At 38.2% G+C, this 18,786-nt stretch overlaps 1 protein-coding gene across 2 annotated transcripts in view; it reads left to right on the forward strand.

Moving 5' to 3' along the window:
• The window catches only part of ADCY8 (adenylate cyclase 8), a 118,213-nt gene that overhangs the window by 16,973 nt on the left and 82,454 nt on the right, over positions 1 to 18,786 (forward strand). For both annotated transcript variants that reach the window (XM_086879067.1, XM_086879073.1), the window contains exon 2: positions 14,800 to 14,949. In XM_086879067.1, coding sequence (XP_086735193.1) covers positions 14,800 to 14,949 — 150 coding nt within the window. The remainder of the gene's footprint in view (positions 1 to 14,799; positions 14,950 to 18,786) is intronic.

An 18,786-nucleotide genomic window follows, 5' to 3' on the forward strand; every position in this document is an offset into this window, starting at 1 on the left:
CATAAATATATTCAGAGGAGCAGTGTTATTTTAGATTCTGTCTATTGTATAAATGTGCATATACCACTTAATTACAAAGAATAAGAGTTTTCCTGGTTGTTCCTGCTCTAAGCAAATATTTTAGTAACTGTGTACATTAAAAGATATGTCTCAGAAATCTTTGGGACTACAGCTGACTTTAGGACTATTCCTAGATGTGTGGTGTACATGAAAATAATGGAAACAATATAGGAATACATAAGTAAATATAGAGACCAATTAATGCTTGCTTAGTAGCTAGAACATCATTAAGAAGTGGAAGAGTCCTGTCTCTAACTTTTGCATCTAAATCCATCCTAAAATCTGGGAATGCTCATGGAACATCTTGTCTCTTGCCAGGTTTCTCCATGTGTGACACCCACAATAGGTTCATGAGACCTGAGGATGCTTTCTGTCTTCTGTCACTGCAGTAACAGAGCTCCTTCCCTAGGGCTGAGCATCCTACTCTGATATAAACAGGGGGGGGTTTTACTTTGGAGCAGAAACAAAATATTTCCTTCCTTCTCCAATAATGAGAAAGGCCTTAGTAGCAGACAATTTTAACTCAGGGAACCTGGTGACCAATGTTCTCTTCAAGGGCAATAAACTCTGACCTTGGCAGGATATTTTAATTATTTTTTTCATGTTGTGAAGGGCGATTCAGTCTTTCAGCAAAATGCTTTCATTTACAGACTACAAAATCAGTAGCAGCCGTTCAGGGTAATTATACAGACAACTTCAATGAAATATTTTCAGACAACCATTTCTACTCCTGCCAAACACAGGAATCTCTTTGAAAAATGAATACTTTGCAAATTATGCTGGATTTTTTGTTCAAGGGAGAGGATGGTATTAAACACTCAGGCAAAATACAGTTACTCTTGTTCTTAGTGGAAGTCAGGTGGTAGTTAAATATAGGACATCCTGTGTTTTTCATCATCATAATAATTTTGAAGTCGTGCACATTGACTTGTGTATGGATTTGGATGCATTTTTACAGAAATGTCTGGATCATCCCATCCAAATGCAGCGGTATCTCTGTGTTCCTGACTGGACTGGTCCTGTGATGTCTTGTCACCCAGCAGAGTTTTTATTGAATTCTGAGGTCAGCAGGAGCTGGCACCTCCCAGAGCAGGGATTTTGCAGCTCTGAGTGGCAATGACTCTTCTATTTCCAGTTTTCCAGTTGAACTGGAAGCTGAGGACTACCACATGCTTCCCACATGCTGCAGGTGTGTTCTGAATCTTAAATATCTCCGTGTAGCCACATTTTCCCTTCTGGGGACCACCAGACAAATATCAACCTAAGAAAGGGATTTCTACACCTAAAAGTCTGAGTTTTTCAGAAATGCAGCAGTTGCACTGCTTTACTACCTACTAGGGAAATAGAACAGATGTGTGGGTGGAGTTTTGTTTTTTTTCAAATTCTGCCAAGAACTGAAAATTTTAACATAGAAACACACATACTTTTTAAAAAAATTAGACCTTCATAAAACTGTTCTGACTCTCCATACTGTGATGCTTGTCTCCAGACATTGTTCCCCAATATTTGTATTTTTAATATCATCTTGTGAGGTATTTTGTCACAGTGTTCTACTTTCATAATTAATATTTTTATCCTTAAAAGTAATAACTGGCAGGATTTGGACTCATTGTCTTTTTTTATAAATTCTTGGTGCAAAATACTATATAGGAACATGTCAGAAGGTAAGAAAGAAGAGCAAAATGCCTAGAAAAAGTAATTTATGATGCTACTACATAGTGTATTTATTAGAAAAATATGTTAGGCTTGTACTCATATAATGATTAATCATGCTGACTTTAACAAATGGACATGAATATTCATGAGGATGACAATATGGAGAAGTTATTTGAATTTGTTCTTTTTTTTACCTAGAATTTAATATAGGTTACACACATAGTTACTGTACAGTGTCAGCTGTGAGATATCAGCTTTATATCAACAACTAGTGAGTTCATAATGCTGTCTACAGACATGGCTTTAATTTCTTTCAGCACTGCACTATCTATACAAGAAGAAAATATCTTGAACAATGGAGCTTGGCTGGGGGCCTATTTTACTTTAAGAACAGAAAACCTCTTTTTTCTTTTTTAATTTGGAACAGTCTGATCAATGCAAACTGGCTGAGTAGCAGAACTTGTGCAGCAAGAACAGTTTTCATCCTTGTAGGGAAACCAAAATATTCAAATTGATATTAAGAAGGAGCCATAAGCGATTCCTTAGGATATCTGAAATGCTTTGCTTCACTCTTGTCATGATATCTAACAGATCAAGATTGTTGGAAGAGACTGCTTAAAAAACCATCAGGGCCAGGATGAATAACTCCATCAAACAGATGGAGATCTGGATCAAGCATTAAACTCAATGAAGTGCCTCATCCTGTCATTACCTGTGACCTTTCTCCTTTGACCCTTTCATAATTTAACTACTAGAACTATCTGGCTTTCTAAAAAATATTGACCAGTTGTAAGATTACTTTACAAAACTGATTGTCTTTGATTTTCCATTTTAAAGCTCAGAAGCAATGTTCTCTCCCTTGCCTGAAATTTCAGTAAGAAATCAACTTTATCAGCTAATTCTTGGCAGAAATTATCTGATGGTTTTTGTGCCACAAAACACAAAGTGTCATCACCCTTGGTATTCATATCCCAGCATGGCCAAAATCACACCCAATTTCTTTTCAAGCACTGGTCTTCTGAGTGCTCCTAAGACCATAATATTTAAGTGTCCTGACTGGACCAATGTTGACTTAAATATTAAATCTGTGAGCTAAATACTCACTAAGACCAAACACTACTTTGCCCAAGAAAATTTCCTTTTGAAGACAATAGGCTTCTGTGTGAGGAGGTAAAGACTGACCTTGCTCCTGAGTGGGTGCCTTTATTCAACTCAAATTGAAAAATGTCCACATCATTCATGACTGTGCATTGTATCAAACCGTGTACACAGCCCTCCTGATGTAAATCATCTGAGGGGCTTCTCTTGTTATTTTATGTCCATCAAGTTTTAACAGTCTCCAGCAGCATTCCCTGTATCAGCAGGATTCATTATTCAACATCAGAGGCTGTTTTGTTTTGCGTCATTTATTTAATATTCCATGAACATGTTTCTGTTTCTCGTGCTTATACAAGCAGGGGAAACAAAGGCATGGCTTGTATTGCCAGGCAAGGAGAATTTGGCTCATGGTAAATATCAGGGTTTGATGTTAATCCCATCCTTGTTTTAAACCAGAATAAGCCACTGCCTTCAAAGGAATGAGTCCTAAATCACACCACTGTCAGTACAAAATGAATCCTGCACTATATGTCTCCTCTGCTAGCAAAGTGTCAGGAGAAGCCTAATCCTTCATTATTTGTCTCTGGTATATTCTGTCAGCCAAGGACTGAATCAGCTCTTTCCCACAGCACTCTCTGTACTTTTGATGTCAGTTTGACTTCTTCTAGATCACCACACTGAAGCGTTCACTGTGACTAATAGCAGAACAACACCCACAGGTTTCACAAAGAAAAATGTTTGTCCTCGCCTAACTCTCTGAGATAAAGTTTTAATCCAGCTGGTCTGGAATGTTGTAACCTCTCATGGCTTTTGTCTGGTAGATTTCCATTTGCTGCCATGTCCTTTCCCTATTTTCTGTTCAGGATATCCCTTAAATGGCAGTTCAAAAAATTCGAGATAAAGCAGACTTTAAAAAAAATTATGAAATAACATTAGATATGAATAAAATTCCTGTTTAACCTTGAGTGACTCATGTCTTTTGCTGTGCCTAAGATGTGTTCAGTTCAGCCCTGGAGGACAAGGTATCCTGGGCCCTATTACAAATCCCCAGCCATCCTAAAGTTTGTCTTGCAAGTTCATCCATATCTTCATGGGCTCTCCATTTCCTGAAGTCTTCCAAGGTCTTAGCATTGGTTCTCAGTGGGGTTAAGGGTGCATGAAATTCTGTGTACAGTAAAGTTGGACTACTGCTTCTTTTATTATCCCCAAGATTTCTCTGAAATAATTGTAGGTCTCATGTTTACAGGGACAGAAAGAAGGTGTTTGGGGGTTTTTTGGTTTGGGTTTTTTCAGGGTTTTGTTAGAAAAGAACTCTTGAAATGGAATTGGTGAGCTCTGTCTTTTCCTGGTTTTCAGATCTTCACAGCTGGCAACAAAAGGAGATACTGAGGGGAAAAAAAATAAAGACAGGAATATAAATTGTTTTTATTGGAGTTTTCTGGTCACTTTTCAAAAAATATTTTTAAATGGAAGCAGAGCAGCCATGATGCAAAATTTGGAGAGAGAAGGTATTTTCCATATTAATTCTAGCTTATCAAAGCTAAAATCTGATCTGGGGACTCTAAGTTGATTCTTGTTGTCTCACACATCAATAAGCTGTAAATTCAATGAGCAAATTCCATCACCAATGACACTCATGCAAAATGCCAGCCACTTACAGGTGATGAAACTGTGGGGAAAAGGTAGTCTTGAGACTGGCCTGCTCTAAAAACTGGTAATAATAAAGTGTAAAGAACATTTGTTTCCATCACTGTTTTGACATTTTTTGTTTGTTTGTTTGTTTGGCTTTTTATTTTTTTGGGTGAAGAGTTAAAAAAAAGTAAGCAGCTATAAGGGATGGTTTGTTTGCCAGCACATATCACTGATTACCACACACAGGTAATTAGTAGAGCTTCCCATCAGAATACAAGCAGGTTTTGAAGGGCAAGGCTTGTTTGGAAAAGGATACTCAACACTGTGATATCCCTCATGTATTTTTCATTACCAGTATTCTCAGTACTATTTCAGTTAAACCAATTCACTTTTTAAGAGGTATTAGTCTCACTCTGACACAGACTAGAGTGTATTTCATAAGGTTGTCTATTTCTTGATAAAGAGTTCAAGAGTAATTGAAGATCATTACATTTTGCTATTTTTTTTTTTTTTTTCCATTGCAATAGTAAAAGGGAAAAATAGTTTACAGAATCTTGCTTCTTTCTTTGTCCTATGGCCACAGCTTGGTAATTCAGAGGAAAATACACGTGACCTGAACTAACATGACTAGGAAGAATAATGGAAAGCTTCTTTTGTGCAGTCTGTTGTTAGAGATCTCTAGAATGCATGAAGGCAGGGTCACCTGCACACAAATTATGACAATTGCCAGTTCCAGTGGGAAGAGATATGGAGCTTGTCCTGCAGGTAATTTCTGGGACATAAATACAATTCATCAGGTGAAAAGAGCACTGAGGTGTGCCAGAAAAGATGAACAGCTGGCAGCCCTACAAACATAATTATTGGTCACCCTGTTTTGACATCTTACTTTGGATAAGAGTCATTATCCAGAGCAATAAAAACAGCTGTGCAGAACAACACCCCAAAACACTTAGCAGAAATTCACATTACATAATTCACTTCTCCTTAAAATGTAGAGAAACTCTTTCCAACGCTGTGAAGAGCTCATGTATTTTTTTCTTTTTCTTCCATTACTCCTAATTGGTTGCATAATCTAATAAGGGATCTACTAGGATTTCTTCTGCTTTGTCTATCTGACACTGACTTAGGTAAAACTATTGTAATAATTTGAAGAAAATTTCCAGAAGTGACTTTTACTTTAGGCATCCTAGTTTTAGGCTGTCCAGGCTCATCCTAAACTCAGTGATGCTCTCAGACATTTCCAGATGAGGTGTCAGCTGGAATATTTTGTCAGTGAGATGATTTTTAATGCTTGGTCCTCAAATACTGGTACATTTCTACTGGGAGATATTTATTTACAAATCAGATATCCATTCATGTAATGCAAGGGGAAAATTTAATATTTTGGAAGAGTTGCTTCAAAAAAACACAAAGGCATTATTTTCAATTCTCAGTATCCAGGAAGTCATGGGTGTACTTCCCCATTTCAGTTTAATTCCTTGCAAATCTTTGTTTAGATGTTGTAATTTTCAGTTGGAGTAATTTATTTCTCAAACAGCTTTAAATAGAAAGTGGCTCCTTTTGGACATAATTACTTAGAAATCTGTTTTGAACAGTAAATATGCAGCTTGTAAGGGAAGACAACTTCTGCATAAAATCATAGAATCTCCTGAGTTGGAAGGGACTCTCAAGGACCATTGAAGTGCAGATCCTTGCCCTGCACAGGACAACTCCAACAATCACACCACGTGCCTGAGAACATTGTCCAAATGATCATTGAGCTCTCTCAGGTTTGAGGCTGTGACCACTTCTCTGGAGAGCCAGTTCCAGGGCCCAAACAGCCTCTGGGTGAAGAGCATTGTCCTAGTATCAAGCCTGAACCTCCCCTGACACAACCTCAGGCCATTCCCTCAGGTGCTGTCACTGGTCAGGAGAGTGATGAGATCAGTGCCTGACACTCCCCTTCCCCTCCTGAAGAAACTGCAGGCTGTGATGCCATCTCCCCTCAGTCTCAAGCAACTTCAGCTGCTCCTCATTTGTCCTTCTCTCTAGGTCCTTCACCATCTTCATAGGCTTCCTTTGAACATTTTCTAATAGCTTTATATCTTTTTAATATCTCTGGTGCCCAAAACAGCACACAGGACTTGAGGTGAGGCTGTCCCAGCCCAGAGCAGAGCAGGACACTCCCCTCCCTTGCCCAGCTGGTCATGCTGTGCTGATGCCCCCAGGACACTTTTTGCCCTCCTGGCTGCCAGGACACCTCTGACTCATGTTCAGCTTGCCATCAGCCAGGACCCCCAGGTCCCTTTCCATGGCCCTGTCCCAGGTGCAGAATCCAGCACTAGTTTTTGTTAACCTCATACAGTTGATTGCCCAGCTCTTAAATATGTCCAGGTCGACCTCCAGGTCTCTCTGCCTTCGAGGGATCAACAGCTCCTCCCCATTTATTGTCACTGGCAATAGAAACGTATAAGGAAAATTTTGGAGTTAGACAGAGTTTCATGAGCCTGAAATATAGAAGTGCAGGAAGAGAAACAGCTGCTTTGCACTCCCTTCTGAGCCATGAACTGGGAAATACTATCTCTTTGTTTCCTAATTTTCCCTGACTGCCATAGGCTGCTTCCAGTGTCCTCTGTTGCACAGGATGTTGTACTGTGCCTTGTTTTGTGATGTTTTTTGTTTGTTTTTGCAGGATCTACTCTTGGTTAGACAGCACAGGTAATTGAAAGTAGTTTCTGTAGTACATGTTCTGTAGTTTCAAGGTCACATATACTTGGAGAAGAGATTTCTGTCTGAGCCCTTTATGTTAACTTATAAACACACCAAATGAGGTGATGTTTTAGGCAATGAAATAATTATGTCTGGAAGATTTGACTTTAGATTTCTCCTTGTAATTACCCTGCAATACAGCTGTCTCAGAGTAGAGGGAAAAGACACCTAAATAACACACAGAAAACACTGAATGGAGAAAGTTATTCATGTCAAAATGATAAGATTGTTTTTTCTAAATGGGAACATTTCAGATATCTGGAGGTGACAGCATCCTGTATACAAAATGATGACAAAAGGGCGCTTTGCTGCTCAGTGAACTGGAGATGTGATCACCAGATTTCACTGCATGGTTCAGGATCAGTTCCTGGTACATGGCAGAGAGTTCAGCTAATCACCTTATAGCCATGGAGAACAGTTTCTAAACAGTGAAAGTCCTTTCCCCATCGCTGTTCATTCCATGTATGCATGGGCTATGATCCTGCCACTGGCACTGTTCCAGTCACAGCCAGTCACTTTAACATCTATAAAAAGAAAGGTACCAAAAGAGATTATCCAAAGTCCCAGAATAGATTTTTTTATTATTATTAAAATTATTCTTGACCTCTAAATTTTAGACAAATTCAAGAGGAGCAGGAGGACATGTGTTGAAACTTTGTGCTGCTCGACAGCACAAGCAGGATTATGTATTGGCTTGACTTCCTCTGCATCCCTCAGTTATGTCAGTCCTTTTGTGTCTCATATAATATGTCGTATAATTATGATATTATGTGATTGATATTATTTTCTTGGAAGATCTCTTGTACCACACCATGTTGCAAAGGTTTTACCATAGTTGGTAGCTGACTTACCAAATTTGTATATCTTTAGCTATTTATAAGCAACTTAATCAGACAATCAATTTTCTACATTTCTAATGGATTCAATGGGAGGAAGAACCAAATAGGATACAGGTATTTTTTCTAATAGCAAATTACACTCCTGTTCTGAATATTAAAGATACATGTTTTCAAATACTATCTGGAACTGGAACAATTGATCTTAAGCAAACTTGTCATTGTTCAGAAGGAAAACAGTTTTTGTTTTCTAAATCACTAGCAGGACAAAAAATTTATGTTAGGATATTCTGCAACAGGATGGAGAAAACTGTCTGAAACCAATTGTTTTCATTGAAGGTAATCTAATAATTTCTCGTGTTACACACTATCTTTTGATAGGGCCAAGCTGCTTGCAGGCTGCACATTTCATACACCTTAAAGGCCAGACTGTTCCTAAGTACACAGTGAAGTTCTCCAATGATGGCTCTGGAAGCAGCAAAATCAGGCTTTTTAAAAGGTCTCAGCTCTCCTAAAGGCACAAATAAGATCAGTTTTTGAAAAATCAGCCAGTGTTCCCATGGGAGCTGTGCACAGCTGAACCACAAAATTCAGTTCTAAACATGAAATCAGATGGTGACAATGGTACAAATGGCTTCTTGCTTATGTAGCAAATCGAGGGTAGGTGGGATAAAGCTGTTCTCAGACATCATAGTCTGTGCTTGTCTAACTTTACCTTAAATAAACATCATGATATTCTCCATCCCTGTCTTCTCAAGGGCATGGTATTTCTGTCTTTCAGTAAAGTACATGTATGTAGATCAGATAAAAGAGTAGCACTCACTCCAGCTGTGAGTAGGAGTTAAACACCTGTTGTACTTATGCATTGGAAAATAGAGAGAATCAGGCACAGGTGAGTTTTCTGGAAAGTCGTGGCAGCAGTTTGGGCACCTTTGTGGGCCAGAATGGTTTCCAATAAAAGTGAAGAAGCACCCACAAACTAAAACAAACAAAACTCCCTCTTATCATGGCCAGGGGAATTCAGCAGTTAGACCCAGGAGAAGTCAGAATGAGTGAACCTGGGGAATAGAAACACTCTTTACAAGGTGATTTAACAATAAAGCAGCAATGCTTTCTGTTTAATGAGTTGGCAGCCGTGCCAGCTATGAATGTTCACATGCTTCCTCTTCCTGTGGAGGCTGTGCTGTGAACTTAATCAGATGAATGCTCTAGATACAAAAATCACTGCCAACACCAAATGTTTGTTGTTTAAGTTGGCTAAGTTCCCTGATATAGTTCACAGTATGGTCCCACAGATAATTGACCTGGCATGACAAAGGGGAAGCTGTACTGAGGGATCAAGGTGGGCATGAGGCAGTACAGAGAAACAGGTACTTACTAGCTCCTCTGGCAAGAGCTTTGATTCATAAAATCATACCCTCAGTGGGAGATAGAGGCTTGCTGCAGCCCAGCAGTGAGAGAGTGATAGAGTCTGTGCTGCCAGATGTTCCTATTTCAGAGAAAGTAGAGCATTTTGGTCTTCTTATGCAACTCTCAGTCCATTCCTGGTGATAAGTTCTTATACAAACATCTTATTTTCCCTCAAGTAACCCAAGCAAGACATTGATTGAGAAGGGAGAGAGCATTTTCTGAGACATTTTAATTACAGACAACAACCTTGTGGTAAACTTCTATTTTTAGTAAAACAAGTAATGAAGAATCAAAATGCTTCTCCAAACTTAATTATTCAATAATAATTACCATAGCAACCAGTTCCTTATGTGGCACATGCTGAAAACACTCTTTATGAAGCACAAGTTTACCCTCCCAATTTTTCCAAAACAGACAAGAAATACTCTAATCTGTTGATAAAGACCCAAGAATGTCGAGCTGGAGATTATATTGAAATAATTTTTTTTACTTCTCATGTGTTTGGGTGACATCAGCCCCGACACTGCTCTGTTTCTAGGCAGCAGAACAAAATTGCCTGCTGAAGAGGTTAATAATAGGTTTATTTCTGCTAAACATTCTAGAGTGTATTTCTGCACTTGAGGTAGTAACACACAAGTTCACTGTCCATCTGGATTTCAGAATAATTTCTAAACTTAGTCGGCTTTCTCTCCTCTGCCTCCACTGTGCTTTCCATGTGGATATAAGCTGTTGTTGTCTCAACTTCATGATGCAGATTGCTTGTGTCAGTTACGATCTTTTAGGGCCATCTATCTACCAACATATTTCCAATCCATTTGGTTTGTTTAATGTTCATAAATATTCACTTTTCCTCAGGTTATGTGCTCTTTGGAAGTGCTGAACTCAGTCAATCACTACACACTCCATAAACGTCTGTTAATGGCCTTTTGGCTCTAAATTCCCTGATGGACAACTGTGTATTTCAAAAAGGGTAATCTGGTAAAACTAAAACACAGTTCAGTTATGATTTTTGAGGTCTTGAAACTTCTGAGATTTGCTAAACCTTCTTTAACTTGCTTCCAGTCATTCATCAGCTCACAGGATTGATTCTATGTAAATTCCTAAGGAAGACCAACTCAATTAGGTGCTCTTAATAGAAGAAATGCCTAAAAATTGTTGTTATGCTTAACCCAGTATCTCACCTGTACCCTTCTGAACTTCCTGCTTCCGGAGCTAGATTCAACTCTGCCTTGAAAACTGTCTGTAGATTATTACCTTACACTTCACAACAGACTTGGGAGTTCCTTTACCATCTTTTCAATGATTTTTCCTGTTGTCTTGCATTACCATATTGTACCTGCTCTGATTACCATTTCTTCTTGATGAGCCATGTCTCGTGCCTTTTAATTATTTCTTTGAAACCTGGTGGTTCCCAAACCAACTCAAAATATTTTCTTGGTTTCACCTGTCTTGACAAAGCCTTTTTTATATGAGTGGTAGATAAAAAGGATGTTATTTCAATCAGTGTGTTCTGCCAAATTTAAACAAAGCTTACTTGTCTGACTTGCATCCTCTCATATCCTTTGGTTTTTTTGCTAGTTTTCATAATGATTTTGCAAAGGGTTCTGAGGTGCCTGTATGGAGGACACTTTATAAATGACAATTTATTTGACAAGTGATTTCTTTGTAAACTAAGTTTTTAATCACCTTCTAAAAGAAATGAAGAGCAGAGTTTTGGAATAAGAATTTTAATGACTGCTTCTTCTTGGGCCCCTCACTTTCCAAAGGGCATTGGGGTGCTGGAGCATGTCCAAAGGAGAGCAGTGAAACTGGTGAAGGGTCTGGAAAGCACATCCTATGAGGAGTGGCTGAGAGAACAGAAGTTGTTTCATCTGGAGAAGAGCACACTCAGGGGGACCTCATTGATTTCCACAAGTACCTGAGACAAGGTCTGAGTGAGGTGGGTGTCAGCCTCCTCTGCCATGTCTCAAGTGAAAGGACAAAAGGAAATGGTCTTAAATTGTGCCAGGATTAGATATTAGAAAGAAAAATAAAAAATCTCTCTGAGAGAGTAGTCAGGCATTGGAATAAATTGACCAGGAACGTAGTGGAGTCTGGAATTTTTTAAGAAGCATGTTGATGTGGAACTTGGGGATATTATTTAAGGGTGATTATGGTGCTGCTGGGTTGATGCTTGGAATGGATTACCTTGAAGGTCTCTTCCAACCTTGATGGCTCTGTCATACTGTGATTCTACTGCCTCAGTGATCTTATCAAGTAACTTCCTTTAGCTCTGTTCATCCTATTATGTGATTATGTGTAACTGCAGGTTCAGCAGGGACAGTGACGATCCTGTTACAGAGATATTCCCAAGAAGTGTGGTGAAGGGTGCCTTCTTTGCATTTTTTAAATATTCAAGAAGCAGACCTCCTCAGAGCCCTATTTAAAATCAAAATACATCACTCATGGCTTTCCAAGATCACTTGCTGTGCTACTACTGTTCATCATTTAAGTGCTGTGCAAGGTACAAATAGACTTATAAATATTGTGAAAGTATTTTCTTTTTTCACATTATTCTTCAGCTTCCTACTGTGTGAGCATTGATCATTTTCAGGTCAGTCAGAAAGAAAGAAACTTTGTACATCCTTGAAAACAGTCTGTCCCAGCTTGTAGCCTTGATAGGTTTAAGAAAATCCTCCAAGACTTCTGGAATTGGCCCCAGTAAGCTCTAGAAAAAAGGAGCAGCAAGTTTTATAAGTCTTTTTTATTCTTTTTTTAACAAGAGCCCCAGATCAGTATGCCTTGCAAGTCATAGTGCTTTACTCTTTGGAATGGTTTCAATCAGACTACCATGTGTCAGAAAAGCCAATTCTGCCCCTGCATAAGCTGCTTTACCTGTAACATGTTTTCCATTATTCCCTTTCTCCAAATCAAATTATGTACTCATGAAATATAATTGAAAGCCAAATTCTAGTGCAGTTGCTCTAAGATCTGCTGAAGTGAGTGGAACAAGTCCTGAGCATTAGACGAGATGGGTGACTGAACTGGGCTTGTGAGGAAATTGCAAATTAATTTGCAAGCAAAGGAGACCACCTTGTCACTGCTTTCACTGCTGAAATGCACTTTTTAAATGTTTTGGAGGGATTTTTCTCTTTTTCACTCTCTAATCTTACTTTCTTAGTATGTTTGAAAATATAGCCCAGGTGAAAGTTAAAAGTCAGTCAAAAAGATTTGAAAAGTGGATTACTCCAACCTCCCACAGCCAGTTTCAGTTGTCCTGCTGAACAATTCAGTTCTGAACTAGTCTCAGTCTCATGTCAGCTCATCATACACCTCTTAGTAGTTTGCATCAGAAAGGAGTTATCTCATAGATAAATTACTGCCTTCCCTGATTTATCTTGGAGCAAAGGCAGAGAGTGTCTGGGGGAAGCTGGCTGGTCCAGGGCAACATGCCTTCAGTAAAACAGGGTATGGTAGATAACAGGAAAAAAACAGTGAGCACAAAGGGAGAATAGTGATACATACAGAGCAGCTGAAGGGTCTTGAATTCTTCCCTTTTAAAAAGTAAAAGTAAGGGGTTATGGTTTAAGTCAGTAAAATCAAGAATAGTGATGAGAAAATTAATTGGAAATGATTACTCGCTGTTTATAAACATGATGCAGCACTCAAAGAAATAATGAAACTGTGAATTAAAGGAAACAAAAGAAAACATTTTTATCACAAAGGACCTAATTAAATTGTAAAAATCTTTATTACTGAGTGACATAGGAGCTAAAAGTACTATTAACTTGAGAAAGGCATCAGGAAAAGTTGTGCAGGTGCACTGAGTATACCACTTCCAGCTTAGAGGATCCTGGAAGACAGGGAGATGCAAGGATCATGCTAATCATGACCTATTTCTCACAAGCCTTGTCTAGACATCTGCTTCTGGAAAAGGTTAAACAAAACTTCATCTGGAGCCAGGATATGCATTATTATTATTTAATCATGACATATAAATTGCAAATTAATTCCCTGTACGATAGTGGAACAATACTCCAGATTCAGAAATACCAGAATATATAAAGCTGAATTTTCTGCCAGATACTTTTGGTCTGATATCAGATCTCACTTGCAAACCCCCATGACTGTGGGGATTGAGACCTGCAGATCTGAGTCAAAGCATCACAATGAGATTAAGGAGTCTTCTATTAGGACAAAGAACACTTGGATTTTAGGAAAACTGATTCTTAGATGATAGTAAAAAAATACAATGTCTATTCCAAAATGTTCTGCAACCACAGATTGCTGGAGTGTTCAAGAGTATTTTGACAAGGCATCACTGAATGTTTGTTGTACTTTTGTACATATTTCTTACTGTTTTATCCTTCTGCTCCTGCCTCAACACTCTCTGTTTTCCACTACCAGAGAGAGTATCCTGAATCATGAACACTTGATCTGCCTTGTTGAGGCTGTTCTGGTGTTGTTATCATCCTGTAGGTATCAGAGCCTTTGAAACCCCAACCATTTACAAGGATGAGATAGTGGATGAAGGTACTGAGGCTGCAGAACTTAGTCCTGTCTCTAGTGCCAGTCAAATATTGCCAGTTTCTTACTCACTTTCCCAGCCAATCCTCGCTTCAATGGTGTTGATGTGCCCTTCCTTACAAACATGAAGAGCACAAAGACAGGTCAATGACAGACAAATAATCCACTGAAATTTACACTCCCATTTGGCTCTCTTGTGTTCTTACGGAAAACAAAGAAGCTATGACGCAGCTTCTACAAGGAAAACCAGTTCAGCTCTTACACAGACTTCAGCAAAGCAAAAGTCTGTGTACACAGGCACTGGCTGTGCAAGAACTTGGTTATCCTTTCAGCTTCCCCTGTTGAGTGGTTCAGAATTCAGATTATGAAAATTTGTTCTTTGCCATCAGCTGAAAAGAATTTATTTAATTTGGTCAATAATAATACAATAACTATTATCACTGATATTCTTAGCTAACTGATATTCTTTGTTTTCCTTAAAATGCCTTGCTTCCCAAACTAAAGCCATGGAACAAATCATAAAGTTGCTCTTGTAGAAGAAGCAGTGTAAAAAAAAAATTGTTAATTACATTTGTAATTGTTCCTGGCTAGAGCTCTGTGAGGCAATTTTTGGAAATATAATTTGTGGTTCAACCAGAGTTTAATGCCCCCAAATACCGCAGATCTCATCCTCAAGGCACAGACAATTTACAAAGTTGATGTTTCTACTTAAGATCTGAGATATTATTTTATGCAAACTTTCCTAACTGCTATTTTTGCAGCCTACAAAGCCGTCTTCGTCTCTCTTTCATTTTTTTAAAAAGATATTTTTGGTTCTGCTATCTAATCAAATCCTATTTGTTGTTCATTGCAGATTGCAGCTCAAGCAGTGTTATTTATGTGTATGAACACTGCAGGAATCTTCATTAGCTACCTATCAGACAGAGCACAGCGTCAAGCCTTCCTGGAGACCAGAAGATGTGTGGAAGCCAGGCTGAGACTAGAGACAGAAAACCAGCGACAGGTATGGTCACCAGGAAAAACATTCCTATTTTTGTGTTAGCTGGTATTGATACTTGGATAAGACCAGGCTTTTTTAGTCTTGCTGGTTCCAGTGTGATACCACCTGATTTCTGCAGGTAAAGTGAGTTTTATGCAGTTACTGTGCTGGTGTGTATCGAGCTGATATGACATCTAAAATATTTCCCCTGGGAAACAGGATGGGATAGAGTGGCTGTTCATCATCATTTCCCATGGACGAGGCCATCAAATGAAACAGCAACTGACAGAGATTTAAAAATGCCTCTTTATGCAAGAGGGGTTAAGCAGGGGAACTTCATGTTTCAGAGTGTTGTAGATGTTAAAACTTGCATTAGTCAAGTGAAGGATATTCCAGAACCATCTGGCTGCAATCCTGGGCCACGTGCTCTGGGATGTCTCTGCCTGAGCAGGGAGGCTGGAACAGATGATCCACTGTGGATCCTTCCAACCTGACTGCTCCTGTGAGCCTGTCAAAACTGAGCAAGCTCATCTAGAACTCTATCTAGGCAGAGAAAATACTAAAGCATCCCTTCAAGCTCATAGACAGATTATTGTGGCTGGTGACACCACAGAAGCAAAGTATCACTATTCTGTTTCTCTGTTCTTAAACTCTTTTTGAAAAATCAACTTTTGGCCACTGTGTATACTGAGTTAGGTGCACTTTTGATCTGAACAGCTATGGTTGACCTTAGGTAATCATCTTTTTTTATCCCAAAAAAGTACTGAATAAAAAGAAGTTTGCACCAAGGGAGCAGCATCCATACTATATATGTTACTTTGCTGTATCATTCTAAGATTAATTTAGCCTTTCATTTTACCCTGCTGTATAAATATGTATGTGACTTCTCAAATTTATTTCATTTTCCCCCTGAAAGTCATGCTCTTATACAGAGTTCTAGAAACTAGCACTGCAGGATCATATTTTCATGCCTTTTGGGGATTTTGGGGTGTTTGGAATTTTTTTCCTTTTTCTTCTAGCTTAATTTTTCATAAACCATGATTTTATAAGCTTTACTTTGACCAAAGTTTTCTAGAGCTCATTGTAAAAAACTTTCTAGCACTAACAAAAGATTCCCTTGTTCCCTTGTTCCATATTATTCTGATGTTTTCCTATTAGAATTATTTTATCCTCTCATGTAAAATGAAGTTAGTACAAAGACAAATATTTAGAGAAATCCAATTTTGCTGAACTTGTATTGTCTATTAGGAAAATGAAAACAGATTGTTTCCATTTGGGTGGGCAGATTTTATTTTTTTTAATTTTTTTTTTGGAGAGGGGAGAAGTAGTAGTTGGATCTGAAATATTTGTTTTTATTAAGTCAAGTTGAACTGTGAATTTTGTCTTGGCCCTGTGCTTTACAAGGTTTCAGGGCTGTGTTGTTCCCTGAGGGCAGAACTTCCTGGAGTGTTACCTCACTGCAGCTGAGATTCACCTATAACCAAACAAAGTAGTGTGTCACAGGCATCATATGACTGGAAATGCATAAAGGGAAACGTCCTTGGGCCAAGGAAAATACCCACAGGAGAAAAATACAGACAAGAGGACACCAAATGAAAGATCTCTTCTAAAACTTCATTTAATAACAAATTAGCTCAAAATTTTAAAACAAAACATTTTGAAATGTTTCTGATTCATTTTCTTCGAACTTTGTAGTTTTATCATTATGCACACTACTATATATAAAAATGTTTTATAAACTTTTCAGCTTTTCATTTGTATTTGGCACAGCAACATCAAAAAAATATTCCAATACTGGAACATCTTGAGGAATGGAGAGCCTGCTTCCCTAAGCATTCTATTTTTTCCATTTGTTTCTGAGGTAGCATCTCATTTAAGCAACTTTTAAACCTCTCTGCTTTAATATGACTGACAAGGTCACATTTTAGGTGACCAATTTTTTTAGCAGCTTGTTCATGCTCACTTAATGAGTACACAGGCAGTAATTCAGTAACTGCCAGCATTTTTCTACCTTGAGGACAAATATACATGGAATCTGTGGTTCAGATGAATCTGTGGTTCAGATGAATGTAAAAAAACTTATTTGCTGTTAATGCATATCACATTTTAAAAGTAAGGATTCAAGTTTACTAAATTAATTCCATTACTTTAATTTCCTATGAAGGGGGTGGAAAAAGGTGGAAAAAGCATGCAGGATGATAGTTTTTGATGTGACTTCTGAAAATTTCTAGAAATATTGTTGAGGAACAAAACTTTTCTCTTCAACAATAGAAAACAGAGGAATAATTACTTGTGTAATTCTTCCAGACAATAATTCCAGGAATTCCAAATTTATTCCACTTCAATTTATTTCCACTTCACTTCCCACAAACTGTTTAAACTAAAGGGTACTTATAGCAAAGGCAGGTTTTTTGTTGCTTTCAGTGGTGGTACTGTCACTTTTTAGAGTAGTGGATGACTTAATTTAAATCTCTCGAGGCTTCTTTCATCCCCACACATCTTCTGCTTCTTAAACTGAAAGTAACAGAAAATTTAAATGTATTGACATGTCATATGTATGGCACGTCATATGAAGTGTGACAGCTTGCCAGAAAGATCCTCTAAAGTCTGTTTTTTTTCTTTACTTTGTTTAAATCAGAAGACCAGTAAAAGTAAGAACAAAACAACATGAGTTTTTAAACTACAACAAGGGGTGGTATGCTTGTCCATAAATAATTACAGGCTCCAATTTTATATAACCATGGAAATTATATAAATGCTTCAAATATACTTCTATTCATTACTGTGTATTGTTAAAACCAAGAAATTAAGTTTCAGCTCTCCCAAAATGACCCTTCCAATTTCTCAATATCCCTTGGATTCATAATCTCTAATCTTCTGTCATTCTAATAACAATGAATGCTACTGCTGTCATTTTGCAGTACTGTGCAATGCATAAAGGAGCCAGTCATGGAAAGTCATCCAATTGTGAGCCAAACATTTTATAATCTGTGTTTTAGAGAAAAGCAAGAGGTAGCATTAGAAACGTGGAGCAGTACAAGGAAACAGTAATAATACTGACAAGGAAGGATCTCACATCGTTAGAGGCTGTTAAGGACCCTCTAATGAGTATTTGTGGATTTTCTGGAATACAAACATAAACTTTCTACTGTGTCAGCTTCTGCTGCTGGCGAAAGACAGGATATTTTTCTACATTTCCAGATATATTTTATATATCTGAGCTGATTTTTTTCTTCAGTGAAAGCAGTTTCATTCATTCACTTGCAACAATTGCATAAAGAGCAATCAAAATAGGAGGTGAAATCACCAAGACCCCACTAGGGATGAAAAAGCTTTTTTGTTGTTCTTCATGTTACTCTGACCTGAAATTTGAATGTCATGTGTTTTCCAGATGTCGTTATTTTCCCACAGTGTCTCCCTTTGGGGGTTTTCAGGGTTCCAGAATTCCTTGCACAATTTTTTTTTTTTTTCTCTGTGAAGTTTTCCAGTTTGACAGTCAAAGGCGTTTTGTTATTCAGAAATGTCTGGGCCTGTAGTCTCTGTAAATCTGAATTAGCTCCATAGGCTCATTTTCCACTGAAAATATCTTCAGGTGCAAATTCAGCTTTTACACCAATTGCAATTCATTCAGTAACTGCACAGGAAGGAAGAGACTGCAATGTGGACCTGGATGATGCAGAAGACTTTAGGGAGCCTGGCTCATCCAGGGCAACCTGACTCCAGTTTGGAAGTGACTCAGTTTCCAGTGTATCTTTCCAAAAGTCTATATACAATAAAGCTCCTACATCTTTTTTCTTTCTTCCTCCCCCATCCCCATTTACTCTCAGCAAGACTTGTTGACAAAATTTTCAGGAGAGTTTC

The sequence above is a fragment of the Cyanistes caeruleus genome, chromosome 1 (assembly GCF_971803275.1).
Source record: "Cyanistes caeruleus chromosome 1, bCyaCae1.hap1.1, whole genome shotgun sequence".
Taxonomy (NCBI): domain Eukaryota; kingdom Metazoa; phylum Chordata; class Aves; order Passeriformes; family Paridae; genus Cyanistes; species Cyanistes caeruleus.